The sequence below is a fragment of the Silurus aristotelis genome (assembly GCF_946808225.1).
Source record: "Silurus aristotelis genome assembly, chromosome: 2".
Taxonomy (NCBI): Eukaryota; Metazoa; Chordata; class Actinopteri; order Siluriformes; family Siluridae; genus Silurus; species Silurus aristotelis.
In genome coordinates, this window is record NC_139575.1 from 9291588 (window position 1) to 9311887 (window position 20300).

At 35.5% G+C, this 20300-nt stretch overlaps 1 protein-coding gene across 1 annotated transcript; it reads left to right on the forward strand.

The window, feature by feature from the left end:
- Positions 1–578: 578 nt before the first annotated feature.
- tie1 (tyrosine kinase with immunoglobulin-like and EGF-like domains 1) lies at positions 579–18858 on the forward strand. The gene is made up of 22 exons (XM_083566135.1): positions 579–872; positions 2655–2945; positions 3042–3152; positions 4809–4964; positions 5058–5189; positions 5331–5471; positions 5971–6099; positions 6199–6344; positions 6553–6697; positions 7486–7644; positions 7753–7890; positions 8600–8890; positions 9068–9258; positions 9425–9635; positions 9752–9862; positions 10357–10547; positions 10767–10880; positions 11249–11319; positions 14049–14089; positions 15618–15714; positions 15818–15917; positions 17523–18858. The coding sequence occupies exons 1-22, from the start codon at positions 830–832 to the stop codon at positions 17592–17594; spliced, it is 3081 nt and encodes a 1026-aa protein (XP_083422261.1). The 5' UTR covers positions 579–829; the 3' UTR covers positions 17595–18858.
- The last annotated feature ends 1442 nt before the right edge of the window (positions 18859–20300 follow it).

Here is a 20300-nt window from a genome sequence, read left to right on the forward strand (position 1 = left end):
ATGCAAAATCTGCTTTTGTCTGCTACACCATACAATAATAGCTCCAGTGATGTTTATCATATTCTCTCTATTGTATGTTGATGAGGTTCTGGACTTTCCACACATTCTAACATGTCAACACTTGTCAGCACAGTTGCTTTAGTAATTAGTAATTATGCTTTAGTAAAGTGTCTGACTTCAAATTAAAGCTTCATATTTCAAACATTTTGATTACAAGAGAAAATAATTATAAGGTTGCAGAGATTCAGGGGGTGTCAACATTTTTTGTAAAAAAATAAATAATCAAATATATGAACAGTATGAATAAGTTAAAGAAATAACACTAGTAGCTGCAAATTTACATTTATTTTTGTTTACTAATATTTAGTGCAATTGAAATGTCTGATTACCAATTGATAATCTCTCTCTCTCTCTCTCTCTCTCTCTCTCTCTCTCTCTCTCTCTCTCTCTCTCTCTCTCTCTCTCTCTCTCTCTCTCTTTCTCTCTCTCTCACTCTCCCGCTCTCTGGCTCTCTCTATCTTTTCCTCTCCTTCTCTTTCTCTTCTCTCCGCCTTTTCCTTCCTTTCCCACCCTGAGTTGAGTAGAGTGGAGTGGACAGTGAGCCAAAAGAAGAACTTTGGGATTTGTTGTGTGTGAAATGCGAACTGAAAGGACGGGTTTTGTGACAGAGAAAATTACCACATGTTCCAAACTCCCATTGGAAATGTGTCACACTGTGCGCTGCCACCTGCAAAACTGGGAAACCCTATTGGATTTCTTTTATTTCTGATACTTTAAACACTTGGATAATTTTGCTTGGATTTTCAAAAAGAAAAGCAGGATTTAAGTAATGATTTACCTCATCTGGCTTTTGTTTTTCACAAGGACATCAGGTAAGTTGATCAAAGTTCCAGCACACTAAGAAAATTTTCATTGGAATAATTGTGTAAATATAACATTATGAAAGTTATCATATGGCCAAGACATAATTGCAAGGATATTGGAAATATTATGAAAAATGTGGCTTGGGGTGGAGTAGTCATTTACCTCTGATTCTTCTGAAAGTGTCTGACATAAAACCTATATAACATATAACTGGCAATGTCCATTGTTAAAAGCACTATACAATAAAAAAAAAAAAAAAAGCAAAACGACTAAATAAAATGAAACTATAACTTAGCTTTTAGTCTTAGTCATTGTGCCACTTCAATATGTTTACATTTACTATACCAGCTTACTATACCAGCTCTGCTGTTGGCGCCTGTGGCTCATCCTTGTTTCCTGACATTGTTCTTGCTACACCGACAGGGAATGTGTTAAAATAGCAGGATGCTGATAAGTGCAACTGTGATGGGAATTCAATGATAATGTACATAGAATTGTTTAAGAATTAAATCTGAATAACTATGAAATATTTAAATGAGAGTGCCCCACTTCAGATGGACCTTATACATTGACACAACTCCTACTTTTTTTTGTTGTTTTTTGATAATGTGAAAATATATTTTATTAAATGTTCCATTTGACTCAAATTGCTAACCATAAACTAGACTATGGGAAATCAAAGTCAGTAGGAGTAAGACAGAGTACATGTGTGTGAATGAGAGGGAGGGCAGTGGAGTGGTGCGGTTGCAGGGAGAAGAGGTGGAAAAGGTGGATGAGTTTAGGTACCTGGGGTCAACAGTGCAAAGTAATGGAGAGTGTGTTAGAGAAGTGAAGAAAAGAGTGCAGGCAGGGTGGAGTGGGTGGAGAAGAGTGATAGCAGTGATTTGTGATAGAAGGGTATCTGCGAGAGTGAAAGGGAAAGTTTATAGGACTGTGGTGAGACCTGTGATGTTGTATGGATTAGAGACAGTGGCATTGAGTAAAAGACAGGAGGTGGAGCTGGAGGTAGTAGAGATGAAGATGTTAAGGTTTTTGTTGGGATTGATGAGGATGGACAAGATTAGAAATGAGTTTATTAGAGGGACAGCACATGTAGGATGTTTTGGTGACAAGGTGAGGGAGGGGAGATTGAGATGGTTTGGACATGTGCAGAGGAGGGACATGAGTTATATCAGTAGGAGAATGCTGAGGATGGAGCCACCAGGTAGGAGGAAAAGAGGAAGGCCAAGGAGGAGGTTTATGGATGTGGTGAGGGAAGACATGCAGGTAGTTGGTGGGAAAGAGGCAGGTGTAGAGGACAGGGTGGTATGGAGACAGATGATCCGCTGTGGTGCCCCCTAATGGGAGCAGATGAAAGAAGAAGAAGAAACTAGACTAAATCCTGAATCTAAATCCACTGATTAAAGGAAAATAAATCAAGCTGAAAATCACAATATATCCTGCTTTTGTAAGTCAAACGTTTCTCATAAAACGTTTTATAAATTTTAATAAATCAATAAATGAGGACTCATACTTCATAGGAAAAGTACAGTATATGTTTTCTTAAGTATGAAGCATAACAAAAATTGTCTAAAAGTCTTCTGTAAAGTTTTAGTGACGGTAAGGAGGTCTTGCAATAAGCAAATATTTTTAGGGGATTTTTTGTAATAAATAAATATATAAACAAACAAACAAACTAATTCATTCAATCATAAAATAACAATGACCCAAAGTCTGTCTGCTGCAGTCAATATTTACTCCACAAATGCACAGATGTTCTACTCCCTATAACGTGTGTATTCCCTCTCCAGATGCAGTCATTGATCTCATCATGACGTCAAATGGGAGCAATTCACAACATTTTGCCCTCTACTGCATAACCGGGGAGCGCGACACTGACGAATTTCAGCTTAACATCAAAAAAGACAACACTATAATGCGTATGACAAACGAGCCCGGTTTCACTGTGCGGCAGCCTTACTCTAATAAAGTGGTGGCCTCTGGTTTCAGTGGCATGGAGCAGAAGGGCATCTTTTACTGCGATTTGAAGCAGGGCTCAAATCACCAGACCACTGTCACTCTCATCAACAACTACAATAAAGGTAACTGTTTTCACAGAGTAGCAAGTATTTTTGAAAGCCTGGCTAAAAGTCCAAGCAAAGAGGTTATATATGGTCATATTGTTTATTTTCTCTAAGTTCACTTTAGACCACAGAGTCTCTCCCTGGTGACAAACAAAGGAGACACAGTACATCTGCTAATGGACGTCTTGGGCAAGGAGTTAAGAGATGTCACATGGAAATTTAATGGTAAGGGATTGACTTACATATATATATATATATATATATATATATATATATATATATATATATATATATATATATATATATATATATATATATATATATATATGTATAAACAATATAAATACAAATATAAACAACCAACTTCATAGCCACGGATCAGGCATAACAGCAGTATCTCACAAAAGTCAGTACACCCCTCACATTTCAGCAAGCATTTTAGAATATGTTCTCAAGGGTCAAGACTATAGAAATTTAAATCTATATATTTTAGAGTAGTCAATGTGCAGCTTGTGTAGCAGTATTGATTTACTGTCAAAAAAACATACAGCAATTATTGTCAAAACAGCTGGCAACTAAAGTGAGTACACCCTAAGTGAACATGTCAAAACTGTGTACAAAGTGTCAATATTTTGTGTGAACTCCATTGTTATGTAGCACTGCTTTAATCCTCCTGGGCATGGAATTCACCAGAGCTGCAGAGGTTGTTTGCTGGGATCCTCTTCCACTCCTCCATAATGACATTACAGAACTGCTGAATGTTAGATACATGGCACTTCTTCACCTTCCAGTTGAGCATGCCCCACAGGTGCTCAATAGGGTTAAGATCTGGAGACATCTTAGTTTATCTTAGTCTCAGAACTCAAGGCATGGTTGCAGTAATTCATGCTCTTGTACAGGGTGTCTTCAGCAAACTGTTTGTGGGCTTTTTTGTGAGCCAGCTTCAGAAGAGGCATCCTTCTAAGATGACGACCATGCAAACTGACTTGTTGCAGTAAGTGGCATATGGTCTGAGCACTGATAAGCTGACCTTCCACTTCTGCAATCCCTAAAGCAATACTGGCAGCATTCGCGTCTGTTTTTGGAAGCCAGCTTCTGCACCTGATGCACAGCACGAGGACACAACTTCTCTGATCGACCTTTGCGAGGTCTGTTCCGAGTGGACAAAAACAGGAGCATGATGAATAGGACATGTGGCTTTGCTGTTATCACTTAGGGTGTACTCTTGTTTGTGTACTTTTGTGAGATATTGTATATGAACACCTTCCAAATATTGTGTTGTTCTCCTTTTGCTGCCAAAACAGTCCTGACCTGTCAAGCATTAACAGCATTAACTTCTTCAGCAACATCTGTTGGATCGGACCACACGGGCCAGCCTTTTCTCCCCACATGCATCACTGAGCCTTGACCACCCATGACCCTGTCACCGGTTCACCACTGTTCCTTCCAAGTATCACTTTTGATAGATTCTGTCCACTGCAGACCGGGAACAGCCCACAAGAGCTGCAGTTTTCGGTGATGTTCTGATCCAGTCGTCTTGCATCACAATTTGTCCCTTGGCAAACTTGCTGTTTCTCACACATAATCTTTGAGGACAAAATAATCACTTGCTTTCTAATTTATCCCATCCACAGGTGCCATGATGAAGATATAATCAGTGTTGTTTACTTAAACGGTCATAATGGTATAATGTCATACTCTTATGCCTGGTCAGTGTAAAATATAATAATAATAAAAAAAAAAAAAAAAAAAAATTATATATATATATATATATATATATATATATATATATATATATATATATATATATATATATATATATATATATATATATATATATATATATCAAACAATTGATTAATTAATTACTATGTATTTCAGGGAATTATCACTACATGACCAACTGGGGAGATATTAAAAATCGGACAGCAGTTCTCACCATAGAAAACGTTAAGCAAGCCAATGCAGGGATATACAGTGCAAACTATGTAGGAGAAACCCCACTCTTTGGAGCCTGGATGCAACTAATTGTTCGCGGTAATTTCATTATATTTTTGTATTTGATGTTTCATTCCAATATTTGCATGTTTTTGTTATGCCTTACACATTTTGTCACATTTGTTTATTTAGATTGTACGAAGAACAAATGGGGCACAAATTGTGACAAGGAATGTCCTGAATGTCTTAATGGTGGTGTGTGCCATGACAAAGATGGAGATTGCGTATGTCCTCCAGGCTTCATGGGAACACGCTGTGAGACAGGTATTACAGCTTTAGAGACACAGAAATCAGCTCACTGTTTAAGGTTATAAGCCAATGATCAATATTTAGGTAAAGGCTATTCAGCGAAATCATTTGACAGGTCAAAGTAATAAATGCCTTATGTGCTGTTGTGACTTGTAGCATGTCGAGAGGGTATGTTTGGACGAAACTGCCAGGAATCCTGTAAGGCAGAATATGGATGCCAGGGTAAAACCTTCTGCCTTGTTGAGCCTTATGGCTGCTCCTGTGCAAGTGGCTGGCATGGACACCACTGCAACAAACGTAGGTTTGACAGATTACTACATTAAATAATCACTATTGGTCTGATGTTTTTTAGTATTTGCTCAATAATGCATTATCGGTCTCTGATAAACAATTCATTTGGGAAATGAAATAAAGCATTATTTAAATAAATAAATAACACATAAATAAATAAAAAATATGCTGCTTTGGATATGGCAAAAATGTGATCTTTTTTAGACAATAGCATTTTTATCAATAAATAATTAGAAAATATGGTTAAAAGAAAAACTGGTAAAACTTTGCTCTTTAAAATCAGCCTACAGTGTTTAAGCAGTATTTAAATGGCTTAAAAATACCATTATTAATTATGTATTAATAATGAATAATAATTAAAGATTTTCTTTTACAAGGCTACACTTTTTTTTTTTTTTTACAAATCTGCCTTAAAATAAAATGTAATACACTTAAAAATTCATGAACTGTATGATGCATAAATAGATCGTGAATGGTTCTTGCTAATCTTGATCTTGCTCTTTAGCCTGTCCTGAGGGAATGTATGGAGCTGACTGCCGTCTAAGCTGCAACTGTAAGAACAAGGGCAAATGTAATCGCTTCAGTGGCTGCCAGTGTCCTAGTGGTTGGAGAGGACAATATTGTGAGAAATTAGGTTCGGCCTTCATTGTGTTTTCATCTTACTGATCTGCACATTAACTAAATGTACTCTTTCTTTATGTAACAATTTATATGTTTTTATATTGTCCTGCAGAAAATGCTCCACAAATCCATGGCATGGCTAGAAACCTGGAGTGTAACCTCAACTCCAGCAAAAACATCTTATGTTCTGCTACAGGCAGTCCTCTTCCCAGCCACACCAACTTTGAGCTACGCAAGCCAGACAGCACAGTTCTTAAGGTTAAAAACACATTATTATGATATAATGTCGGCTTGTAGCAAAATATTATTCGTATAGTATTATTATTATATTTGTATTATTATTATTAATATTATTATTATTATTATTATTATTATTATTATTATAAAAGCTGATTAATGTGATGTATTACATATTTTATTATTTCCAATATTATAGTAATTTCCAAACTCCAATCTTTTTTTTCAGGCCTCCCACACAACAATGGACTCAAATAAGAGCACAGCCCAGTTCGAGATTCCACACTTGACTGCTGAGCATAGAGGGCTCTGGGAATGTCGGGTTTCGACTAAGGGTGGGCAGGATTTTTTCAAATTCAACGTGACTGTTAAAGGTAAGGAATAAAGGAATGTATAAGATTATATGCTTGCATACATACGTTTAGGTTATAGTTATCAAACAGATTAGGACTTTTTTGGGTAAAAAAGGCATGTTAAAATATAAAACATCAAAGTTCTGAGATTGCAATCTTTAAATTAGTGCTATTTACATTTGAATGGGGAAGTGTAGCTGGTTAAGGCTCTAGGTTACTGATCAGAAGGTCAGTGGTCCAAGCTCCAGTATCCCCAAGCTGCCTTTTTGGCCCTTAACCCTCTGTGCACCAGGGATACTGTATCAAGGCTGACCCTGTGCTCTAACTCCAGCTTCCTAACATCACCAGGAAATTTGAAGAAAGATTCTCACTGTGCTGTTTAGTACATTTTACAAGTAAAAAACACCCTTTATGAAGCTAAGCAGGAATTTAAATGTACATTATTCAAATTAAGCTTTTAGAAAATAAGATTAGTTACTATATAGTTCAATCACAAATAGAAGCATATTAAGCTCTTATGCAGTGATTTTTTTTTTTTTTTTTTTTAAGATTCTACATGTGTATTTCATATTAAACAATCTCTCAATTTTTTATAATTCATTAATAAATGGGTTAGAGTGAGACAGAGACAAAAGGAGAGCAAATATGACCATATTCTCTGGGTTTTAGAGATGGCATACTCTTTCTACTGATGAACGTTTATGTGGTTAACTCATTTTCATTCATTCGAAATGCCATATAATTCTTATAATACTGAGATTGCTGACTGATGAAATGACTCCTATTTTTTTAAATATATTTTTAACAAGAGCCCCCATGTCCAACCACACCTCCAAAACTGATAGGGAAGGACAGTAAACAGCTCATTTTAAAGCCTTTGGAGAAGTACAAAGGTGATGGGCCAATTTTGTCTGTAAAGATCCACTATAAGCCTATGGAGTCAGAAAACCCCTGGGCTTCCATTATAGGTAAGAAATTGTCATTTTGTTGCTTAATTTTATAGAAATCTATAAGTTACTCCACATGAGAAGAGAAACTAAAGCCCTTTGTTTGTTTTTATTTTATTTTATTTTTAGCGTACGGAAATGAGCCTATTACACTAATGAACTTGAAGGCCACAACCAAATATCGAGTTCGTGTACAACTTACTCGACCAGGAGATGGGGGAGAGGGGCCTTTTGGTCCAGAAGCTATCATGGAGACTGACTGTCTAGGTAAATGCATTATGGGACTATGACAAAAGACTTATGGATGTCTAGCTCATAAATGTTTTTTTTTTTACATTTTACAGGCTCCAGGTCTGAATCTATGGCCTTGACTTTTTGTGAGTCAGATCTTTGTTGGCTAGAATGTCATTCAGGTTTTAATCTATTGTGGATTTTGGATGGCTTCCAAATTTTAGGCTGTTCTGTGAGGTGCAGCAGGCTGGAGATTGATTTTAGCTTTTAGGACGGGTAGAACGCCGAAGTGAATTAGCACCTGTCAAGTGGTTGAGCCTCTGGTGGGGCCATGGTCTTTTTAGCACAGCTCTACAGACCAAATAATTAAACTCTGATCAGCTGTAGTAGACTTTGGCCTGCCTCAAAGTTTTATCCCATGCATCTTAACAGCCAGGCAACTCCTTCTAGTCATTAAGTGGCATTTATAAATTGGATATGATAGATGTTGTTTAATGGGTTAGATATCTTGAAGAATTATTGCACTGTGTAAAATATGGGTTGTTTCATGAAAAAAGCATTACAGCAGAGTTAGCAGTAATTGTACGTTTGTTTTTGTGGCCTTGATATGAGCACCTTCTTTGTGCTCCATCATGTTTTTTTTTTTGGAAGTCAAAGAAGGGAGAAATATTTCACAGTCCATTTAAATATGGATATTTTGTGGCATGCTAGCCTAATTTACAGGTTTTTTTAATATCCACTTAAGGTCCCTCTTCTCCACGGAATGTCCAGGCAAACCCTTTGTCCCTCAGCACCGTTCAGCTTCGCTGGGAGCCCCCTGAGAATTCCAGTGGAGGCATAATGAAATACGTTATTGAATACCAGCCAGTGGGCCAGGACAGCCTACTTCCATGGGTGGACAGTGATGATGGAAACAAGACCACGAAGGATGTGACAGCATTAAATGGCAGCACCTTATACCAGTTTCGTGTGAGGGCTTTCTCAAAAGTACCTGGAGAGTGGAGCAAGTTTGTGCAAGCCAGAACCCAAGGAGATGGTATGATTTTGGATTAAATAAATGGAAGTCGGGATTTACAGTAGTGTAAAATAAATTGTACTTTAAATACATGAAGGAAAAACACGTTAAACTGTGATGTGTTTATTTGTCACAAAATATCAATATCTGATATGTTTTGTAATTGATGCTCAATATTATTCAATATGTGTCCATCAGGCCCTTCAAGCTTCATTCCAACCACTCAGGGGGTTAAAAAGCCTGGGAAGGAGGAGCATCAGCTGCTCTGGGCTGTGATTGGCTCAGTGGCTATCACTTGTGTTACCATTATGCTAGCACTTCTGATCCTCTTCTACATACGCAAATCTATTGTCAAACGTAGACGCACGTTCACCTACCAGTCTGGATCAGTGAGTTAACATTTTTGCTTTTATCTCCAAAAATCTTTAGACCAACCTTTAGATATTTCCTGTACATTCTATCTGTTTTGTGTCCATTTTGAATTTAGAAGAGTTTCTCCAATAATATTTCTTAACCCTATTACATCCCAACCCAAACACATGTATACACACAAAGGGAGAAGAGACCATCCTGCAGTTTAACTCCGGGACTCTCACACTGACTCGGAGACCGAAGCCTACCCCAGAGCCCCTAACCTACCCTATTCTAGAATGGGAGGACATCAAGTTTGAGGATGTCATTGGTGAAGGGAATTTTGGCCAAGTCATTAAAGCAATGATCAAAAAGAATGGAACTAAAATGAGTGCTGCAGTCAAAATGCTCAAAGGTCAGGCTCATATTTAAACCAACATGCATCGCAAAATAAATTGAGACGTGATAAACATACAATAGAAGCAGTGTTCTCGCATGCCTGTTTTTTGATTCACGTGTTTCTTTGTGCAGAGTTTGCCTCTGAAAATGATCACCGGGATTTTGCTGGGGAACTGGAAGTGCTTTGCAAGCTGGGCCAGCATCCAAACATCATTAACCTTCTAGGAGCTTGTGAAAACAAAGGTGAGGGTGCCTTCTACTGGTCATGAAAGCTGTTCCTATACTGTATACAGCTACTGCAGCTGTGACTGGCTTTATCTAATCAACCTTGAGAATTCAAGCTAAATAAATGCCAGCAATTTTAAAGGCAAAGAAAATAGTTTATGTATGAATGTACATACTCATTTATATATCGTTTTATCTTATTTAGGGTTTTTTACAGTTTGATCACATAGGAGAAGCTATAGAAATAAATTTTTTTTTTTTTTTTTATTATTTGATTTTTCATGTTGTTTTTCAGCTTTGAAAGGAATTTGCATTTTTCCTAAAAGAGTTTGCAATAAATCAGCAAGCTAGCTACTGAATAAATTCCTGCATTAAAAATCAATAAATATTAATAGTCTTTCAGTTTTTTAGAATTAAATTTTATGTTACAAGTTCTTTCTCAGGAAAGAAAAATGGCCATTCTGACCATTTCTAACTGTTGTCACGTCTTGTTTTTCACTCTTCCTTTGCAGGCTACCTTTACATTGCTATTGAGTATGCTCCCTATGGGAATCTCCTGGATTTCCTGAGGAAGAGTCGTGTTCTGGAGACCGATCCAGCTTTTGCAAAAGAACATGGCACTGCATCTACGCTCACTTCACACCAGCTCCTGCAGTTTGCTGCAGATGTGGCAACAGGCATGCATTACCTTAGTGACAAACAGGTAAGCAGAGAACAACTGTACACATATGCTGTTCATAGTAATGAAAATGTACGATTTAAATTTTAATCTTAACAATGAACAGATTTGTAGTGCTCATTTACAAAATAGATGTCATGTCACATTGACCATTATCTATGATCTTACAATAGTGTCATATAAATATTGTTTAATAATATTGTTAATAATTGATATAAATTTATTTCTATTATATACTGTCAGTTTATTCACAGAGATCTGGCAGCCAGGAATGTACTAGTTGGAGAAAATCTGGTGGCAAAAATTGCAGATTTTGGACTCTCACGTGGGGAGGAAGTGTATGTCAAAAAGACCATGGTGAGAAAAGTTTATTTGGCTTGTGCAAGTAAGTGAGAACTTGAGAAACATGAGAATGTGATACTCTATAATAGTACAAATATTTTAATGACAAGGCCACTACAAAGTCTTTGGGTGATTCAGTAAATGGGAAATTTAAGAAATTATGAAAAATGTCTTCAGGTGATTTCCAGAGTGGTTAGATTCATTTTGTAAATTAGGTAGGCCATTTTTTAATTTATATATTTATATATTTATTACTAGCAAATGTGCAAACTTCGGACTCATTCATTAATTTCTTCAAGACAAGTAAAGTAAAGGGTAAAAATACTTATATGATCAAATAAATTGTGCAATACACAAATCAAAAATCGAGTCATCTTCCCTAGGGGAGACTTCCTGTACGATGGATGGCTATTGAATCTCTCAATTACAGTGTCTACACCACAAAGAGTGATGTGTAAGTATCTTTTACGAATGTTATATAAAACCGTTTACAAATGTCTATATAAATATCACCCTGAGTGAATCTTTACAGTGCTTTAAAGCAGAGATTCCCAACCTCATGCCTCAGTGCCCATTGTGGATTCTTTTTTTTTAAACAAAAATAAAAATTGCACAAAATATATCCTTAAATTAAATTAAATTAAATTAAATTAAATTAAATTAAATTAAATTAAATTAAATTAAATTAAATTAAATCATTACTATTATTATTATTTTATTATTATTATTATTAATTATTTATTTTATAAAAGTTAGTTTAGTTTAATTTAGTTTAATGGTTAAGCCCAAAAATATTTACCGTTTGTTCAAGCTGTATTTTTGCTTTCTGTTTTTTATTTGTACACTGTTCACTGTTATGCACTCTGTTAATGTGAGAACACTAAACAGTTAATATAGAGAGCAGTGTGCCATCTCATGCTGTGGTTTTAATGAAAAACAACAAATCATTCTACGATCATCCTGTTTGTGTCCCTCTCCCATTGGTCACTGGGCAACTGATAAATATGAAGGGAGGAACTGATAACATGGCAGGAAATTCAAAAGCAGCTACTAGGCCGCAATGACTGTGTTAAACCTCTATTTATAACCATAAGGAACTTGCTGTACTGACAAGATGAAAAACAAAGAAAGTACTGGTTGTTTTCAACTCTTATTTTGTCGAAGTTAATAATGTAATGGTTGCAAAAGAATTAAGCTTGAAGGATGCATTATATCTGAAAAAATCCTTAAATTTTCTACTATTTCAAATGTCTAAATAGGCTGCAACATCAAAATGGTGGCAAATTTCGCTATTAAAGGCTTAACCATTTATAATTAGTTTAGAACTTGACTATTTGTAATGGTTTTATTTCATAGTGGAGTTTTACAGTAATCGTGTTGATGAGATCTGTTGAATTTCATTAGGGGAGAAAACACATATTCCATTAAAAAGAAGTCATGTCTTCCCAATGAGCTGCATTCAGCTAAATCTCCTTCTTTCGGCTGCTCCTGTTATGGGTCACCACAGTGGATCATCCGTCTCCATACCCACCTGTCATCTACAGCTGTCTCTTCAAAACCAACTACCTGCATGTCTTCACTCACCACATCAATAAACCTCCTCCTTGGCCTTCCTTTTTTTCTCCTTCCTGGGGACTCCATCCTCAGCATTCTCCTACTGATATACCCCATGTCCCTCATCTGCAAATGACCAAATCATCTCAATCTCGCCTCTCTCACCTTATCTTTAAAAAGTCCCACATGCGCTGTCCCTCTTATAAACTCATTTCTAATCATGTCCATTCTCAAAATTTTCAGCTCTGCTACCTTCAGCTCCACCTGTGTTTTACTCAATGCCACTGTCTCTAAACCATACAACATCGCAGGTCTCACCACAGTCCTATAAACTTTTACTTTCACTTTTGCAGATACTCTTCTATCACAAATCACTCCTGTCACTCTTCTCCACCCACTCCACCCTGCCTGCACTCTTTTCTTTACGTCTCTAAAACACTATCTTTATTAATTTGCACTGTGGAACCTAGATACTTAATCTCCTCCACCTTATTCACCTCTTCTTCCCTGCAACTGCACCACTCCACTGCCCTCCCTCTCATTCACACACATGTACTCTGTCTTACTCCTACTGACTTTCATTCCCCTTCTCTCCAGCACGTACCTCCACCTCTCCAGGCTCTTCTCAACCTGCTCCCTACTCTCACCACAAATCACAATATCATCCGCAAACATCATGGTCCTAAGAGACTCCTGTCTGACCATGTCTATCAACCTGTCCATCACCACTGCAAACAGGAAAGGACTCAGAACCGATCCTTGATGCAATCCAACCTCCACCTTGAACCAGTCTGTCGTTCCTACTGCACACTTTACTGCTGTCACACTGTCCTCATACATGTCCTGCACCACCCTCACATACTTCTCTGACACACCTGACTTTCTCATACAATACCACAACTCCTCTCTCGGCACCCTGTTGTACGCTTTCTCTAAATCCAAAAACACATTGCAATTCCTTCTGTCCTTCTCTATACTTCTCCATCAACATTCTCAAAGCAAATAATGCATCCGTAGTACTCTTCCTCAGCATGAAACCATACTGTTGCTTACAGATGGTCACCACTGTCCCTCAGCCTGGCTTCCACTACTCTTTCCCATAACTTCATGGTGTGACTGATCAACTTTATTCCCCTGTAGTTACTGCAGGTCTGCACATCTCCCCCTTTTTCCCCCTTTTTTTTTATCGGTCCATTCCTCAGGCATCCTCTCACTTTCCAAACTTTTGTTGGCTTGTGCCACTCTAATGGTTTCATTCAGCCAAATAATTTTCCATAAATAAACAGGATAAACCACAACAGATGATTTGCTAAAAGTCGCACACAAACATAACACCGACCAGCATCAGCTGTGTTACAGCATTTTAGGCATGTGCTGTATTTAAAGAAATACATTTCTGCATCATGACCACTGTCACCAGACGCGCTCAATTTACTAGATGATTTAATTCTAATCCTAACCCTAGATGCTTCTTTTCTCATAAGGCATAACAGACACTTTAGTGTAATATCTTAGTCTGTGTTCCAAACAGACACTTTTTAAGTAAAGTTTCAGTGTTTTAATGTATAAAAAATCATGAACTGTTGATTCTGATCCTGTATCTCAACTGCATTTCTTTGTCACCTATAGCTGGTCTTTTGGGGTGCTCCTGTGGGAGATTGTAAGTTTAGGTAAGTTTGTTTTGAGTTTGTGTAATCACTGCTCTATCCATAAAAGAAGTTCTAAGGATTTTATTTCATCCACATAACACAATTACAACAAATTTAAATAAGTGTACCTACTGGATGTTTTGTTTATAAGTGTTTAAATACTGTTGTAAATTTCCCAAAAAAATCTCTCTCTCGTTTGTATAAAGGTTATAAGCTGATAAATTATAAGGGTTGTATTATGTTAATTCAGAATGCATTATTATGATCACATGTTTTTGGGCTTTATGTTACATACCATGCTAAATCATACTAACTTTATTATTTTATACAAAAAGTTTTCACCTCGGTCACAGTTCGGTTCATTTTTGGTACAGTTAGGGGGAATAAATGCAAACCATAAAATTGCTTATAATTATTAACATTTTAAATAAAATGCCTGCTTGGTTAAATAATATGTAAAATAATATTGTATTATATTTTATAAAAAAAAAATTATTAATAATGTTAATTAATAATAATTATTATAAAAAAAAACTCTCTCTCTCTCTCTCTCTCTCTCTCTCTCTCTCTCTCTCTCTCTCTCTCTCTCTCTCTCTTTATATATATATATATATATATATATATATATATATATATATATATATATATATATATATATATATTATACATAATAGAATATTATATATATATAATAGAATATTATATATAAATATAATAGAAAAAATAAAATGATTGAAATACACTTTCACGTTTTGTTATTAATTGAAATGCCACAAAATAAATGTAAAAAATAAAATTTAATAAATGGAAAAATATAATTAAATTGTTTAAAATTTTTAGTATGTGTGTGGGTGTATTTCAGCCTATTTTAACAAATGTCTTCATTCATTCCAACTTTCATTCATTCACTTTTTCGATACGTAGAATTGTCACGATTTTCTCTTTTTAAAAATTCTCTCCTTTCAGAAATTATTTAAGCAAATGCTAAAGAATCCATATCGCTAGACTGTCATAAAAACAAAAGGTGGCCGCGAATTTTACACATGCGCAACACAAAACTCCTAGGTTTTAAAATGCACTACAAATCCTATTTCAGCGATCTACAAATCGTATTACAGGTACGGAGTGAGTAGCTAATTGCTAACTGAAGTTCTTTTTTTATACCCCTGGGATTGTTCTATGTTTTTAAGTTTATTAATAATAATAAATAATTAAAAAAAACAGTGACACTGCACGAGTGGGGAATGCGAGGTGGAGACTTTGTGAATAATGAAATTTTACATTTTAACTTTCACCAGGCTTTTTTTTTTTTTTGCTTCATATGTTATGCTTTATATGCTAAATAAGTAGCCACATTAACAGCTACACATTATTTCATTCTGTCACTCTTTTGTTGTTAAAATATAAATTCAAATGTTTTGAAACAAACTCAATAATATACCGTATACCGAAGAATTATTTTGAAGATAAGCAAATTTCACTACATATGAACCATAAGGCATACATCAAATTTAAGACCTAAGCAAAATATTGAATGGTGTAATAACAGGAGGAACTCCTTACTGTGGGATGACGTGTGCTGAGCTCTACGAGAAGCTTCCTCAGGGCTATAGGATGGAGAAGCCCAGAAACTGTGATGATGAAGTGTAAGGATTCTGCTCTTTAAGTATTCTTGTTTTAAGCTAATAAAAGGGCACTATCGGCCAACCAGTGATTATTTGCTGTAATACGTAGCATTTCTTTTTTCAGGTATGAGTTGATGAGACAGTGTTGGCGAGACAGGCCTTATGAAAGACCACCATTTTCTCAGATATCTGTTCAGCTGAACAGGATGCAGGAGGCAAGGAAGGTAAGAACCAGCTGTAGCTCTCAGCGTTGGGGAAGCCATTTTGCATACGTAACTCATCATGTTACAAGCTACTCATGATTTAAAATAGCTAAGCTACTGTAACACTGCCTATTTGATAAAGTAGGTAAGAACTTTATCTACAGTACAGTACCTTAAAAAATGTAGTTACTTTTTAAAACTGGGAATGAATAGATAGATAGATAGATAGATAGATAGATAGATAGATAGATAGATAGATAGATAGATAGATAGATAGATAGATAGATAGATAGATAGATAGATAGATAGATAGATAGATAGATAGATAGATAGATAGATAGATAGATAGATAGATAGATAGATAATTTTATTAATCCCAGAAGGAAATTCACATAACTGTGACATTTAAAAAAAAAAAATTACTACACAATAAAATGCCATGGTTTTATATAGGATATGCCTTTACTATTTAATTAATAAAATTTTTTTAATTAATTAATAATAGTAGTTTAAAGTAGTTAACTATAAAACAGAACACCAAACAACAGATATAGAAAAGGCCCATTAAACTAGTGTTGTTTCTGAAAATATGTAGAAAGCTAATAAATAAAAAAAAAATGTAAAATCATTCAAATAAAAAATATGAAAACTAAATTAAATAACCAAATAGTTAAATAGTTGAAGTGGCAATATGAAGAAAAAAGCATGTGGTCTTTGCTTTTTATTTGAAACTGCCTGATGCTTCATTAGCTATTAAACTTAAAGATACCTGAGGTCAGACACTATGTTCCATCAAGACTATGGTTATAAATCATTACTTTATCCCTTTAATGTGACACAAAATACTCAACACCTAATGCTTCCTTCTTGATCACACTATAAACTTAACCAGCTAGATCACTGACAACATTAACAAAAATAGATCATTTGCCAACCACTTGCTAGAGTCAGTAGAATTCTAATTCCTCTTTGCTCAACGTACAAACAAGGTAGATCTTTGTAATTTAAAACTCTTACCCTCATACAGATGAAAAGTCAAGTCAAGAGGCTTTTATTGTCATTTCTACTATACACAGTGGTACACAGTACACAGTAGAAACGAGACAACGTTCCTCCAGAACCCTGGTGCTACACTAAACAACATAGAGCTACAACACAACACAAGCTACGTAAAGTGCATCGAGTGCAACCGAGTGCAAACAGTGCAGACGAAAAACAGTACAGATAGGCAGTGCAGACAGGCAACACAAGACAAACACAATACAAGACACAAAACCCAACATAGCGCCGACCAGTAAACCTACTGTATACTTTGATTATACACTACTGTGCAAGGAGAACTGTAAAAACTATAACTGGGAGTACATATAAACAGACACAATGCAGTGCAAAAAACATATGGCCATGGGTTTTTGATAGTCTTGCTTTCATGACCGGAAGGATTCATTCTCTGTTAATGTTGAACATCTGTTTTAAATAATTAACATAATGGCATGGAGCTAGCTATTCAATAACCTTGGAAGTGAAATAAATGCATATATATATATATATATATCTGTTATGTGTCTGTTAAAAAAGCAATCTGTTCTTCATCTAACACATAACTCCTTTATATGTTTTGTAAAGGCCTATGTCAACATGGCTCTGTTTGAGAATTTTACCTACGCTGGAATAGATGCCACTGCTGAAGAGGCCTGACTACTCGCCCCCCCAGATTCTGGCAGGTTCCACAGTCCGAGAGAAGCTCAGCACAGCAGGACGACACGTTACTGCCACCCCCCTGTTGTTCGATTCCATCGCTCACAGAAGAGACACTCACCCGGGACTATGGGTTGTAGAGGAAAGACTGTGAAAGGACACTTGTAGAGTCCCTGTTGCCTTCCATTAAACTGTGGATGATCTCATTGTTCATTGTTATACACTGGGCTTCAAAAAAGAGATCATATTTGTCCTAAACCTGCTGGGATCTGTGGGGATTTTGACAACTCTGTGAAAATATTCTTCTCTATTATGAGATGCCTTGTAACATTGTTCCAATGGAAAGACGTATCAGTGAAGTTCATAGAGATGGACATTGTTTTATGTAGCACTTAATATAGTGACAAAAAGCCAAGTAAAACATTTCAGCACTACATTTATACTGTATATTTGACCTTTGCTGATGTTCTATGCTTGTAAAGTTCAAATGGCTACATGACTCTCTTATAAACTCTTCCTGATAGCGCACATACCCCACTTAATCCTAATCTTCATTTAAAAAAAAGTGTCAGATCCTGGAAAAAGTACTTTTATCAGATCTGATGTCAAGTGAATAAAACACTTTACTTCGCTTACAGATTTTATCTAACAACAACCTTAATCTAACAGAAGATTATATCATTTTACAATCTGGGTTACTTTAGGATGTCCTGACAACTGACTTTGTATCTCTGTAAACTTTACTTCTGTAAAGTATTCATAAAAACTGCAGAAATATGAAACTCAGTTTAAAAGCCAGAGGAAATATACATACAACTTTGCTGTTAGAGTGTAATTCAATTCCACTTTGTTTGACGTAAGCATAAAGCAGCTTTATGGTGTAGTACTGTCACTACTAAAACATTCACTAGTGTATGTAGCAATGTTTTACAACAATTTTTTACAATCAATATTTTTTTAAATAATCTTTTGAGGTTCTCATGCTTAATATCTTTTTCCAGTTTAACACACACTTAACAGTTTAGGTCTCTCTGTCTCTACAGAAGCTGTGGTATTGTAACACTTTTTGATTTTTTTAATTCAGTGTAAATGTCAATCAAACAAGTAGCTTCTCTATGCATATATTAGCAGTGATATCAGTTGCAAACATGTTTGTACCTGCCTGCTTATATTAAATGTACAGTTATAAAGAAAAAAATAAAAATACTGGAAACTCCATTAAATTTTGTTTAATTTTATAAATAAAGCATTTATACAGAAAGGACTTGTTCCCCAAATGTCTGGTTATTTGCATTATATAGACCCCCCCCCCCTTTTTTTTTCTTTCTTTTTCCAACTTGCTCTCTCTGTCTTTTTCTCTGTCTGTCACCAGAGGTATTGAGGTTGGGCCTCTCGCCTTCTGCAGCACAGTGATCTGTCATATGGTTTCCTTTCTAAGTGAACCACAGGCACTGGACTTGTCACACTGAGGACACTCAGTTTCCTTCCCACTAGCACAATCTCTCAAAAACCCTTGCTTACACATACACAAACTTATACGCATACATTATTGGTGTCAATAAGTCATCATTTTGCAAAACACTTCATTCTACTTGTCTTTTTCTAATCAATGCTATTCTCACACGAGAAATAGATTTTTGCTTATTGACACATCAGCCTAAGATGGTTTTAGATGGCTAAAATTGTCATGCTGCATGACAATAATTTGATCATTTCTTGCAGTTCTATTATATGTCCAATTGAAATGTAATGCAATGCCTCTATGTGTTTTTTGCATTTGTTTGGTGCTCTAAATATTCATGTCTGTATCTGAATTTTCAGCAGCTGAAAAACACTGGAAAATCTGCCAGTTTTCTATTAGAAATGTTTGTTTAGGTAATTGTGTAACTCTAGTAGCATATGCACTAAACAAGGAACTGTATATCTTTAAATGGTCAGTAACCTGTTATTATTACTCAGTAATAATCTTCTATCATGTTCTCATTTACACTGGATATCAAAAGTCTGCATGTCTAAATTTTTTTTTTAAGGTTTTGTCATATAAAATGTAGTCAATTTTTTATTTTATTTTTTTACAATTAATGTAACATTAATTGTAAGAAATTCTCACATTTCAAATGGAATAGAAATCCCCCTTTCAAAAACAATGCTTGCAAAACCTGGTTGTATTATTGTCTACAAACTTTACAAACTACCATGTGTAACTTCAACAATTGGACATTCTGTGTTACCAAGATAAGGGTGGGTTGAGTCTGATTCCTTTCAAGATTCCTTCCTCATAACATCTCCGATTTTTCCTTTACTCTGTTGCCACTTGCTCACTCATTAAGGATAAAATTCTAGGATCTAATAAATACATTTAACATAATTGAACATAATCCAAGCACATGATGTTTGTAATACAACTTGCTTGTAATTGCAGAAGTGCTCTAGATCTATCAGATTGTGAAAGGATCGGACATTGGTTGCCCTCTTTTTATGTCATGACACAGGAATTAAATATAATATAATTAAATATAAATTAAACATTAAACAATCATCCAAAACAAACTTCTTGTTCTTCGTCTTCTTCTTCTTCTTCTTCTTCTTCTTCTTCTTCTTCTTCTTCTTCTTCTTCGTCTTCTTCTTCTTCTTCTTAAGCCATTCCTTTAATTGTATGGATTTGTGCTTTAGTAGTTGCTGGAATGGGAAATTATCTTCAGCCGT

Excerpts from the sequence above, each read along its gene's own strand:
- tie1 (XM_083566135.1), top strand. The coding sequence starts at position 830 with ATGATTTACCTCATCTGGCTTTTGTTTTTCACAAGGACATCAG. Across the intron at positions 873-2,654 it reads GTTTTTCACAAGGACATCAG|ATGCAGTCATTGATCTCATC; the intron begins GTAAGTTGATCA and ends TTCCCTCTCCAG. Across the intron at positions 9,863-10,356 it reads AGGAGCTTGTGAAAACAAAG|GCTACCTTTACATTGCTATT; the intron begins GTGAGGGTGCCT and ends CTTCCTTTGCAG.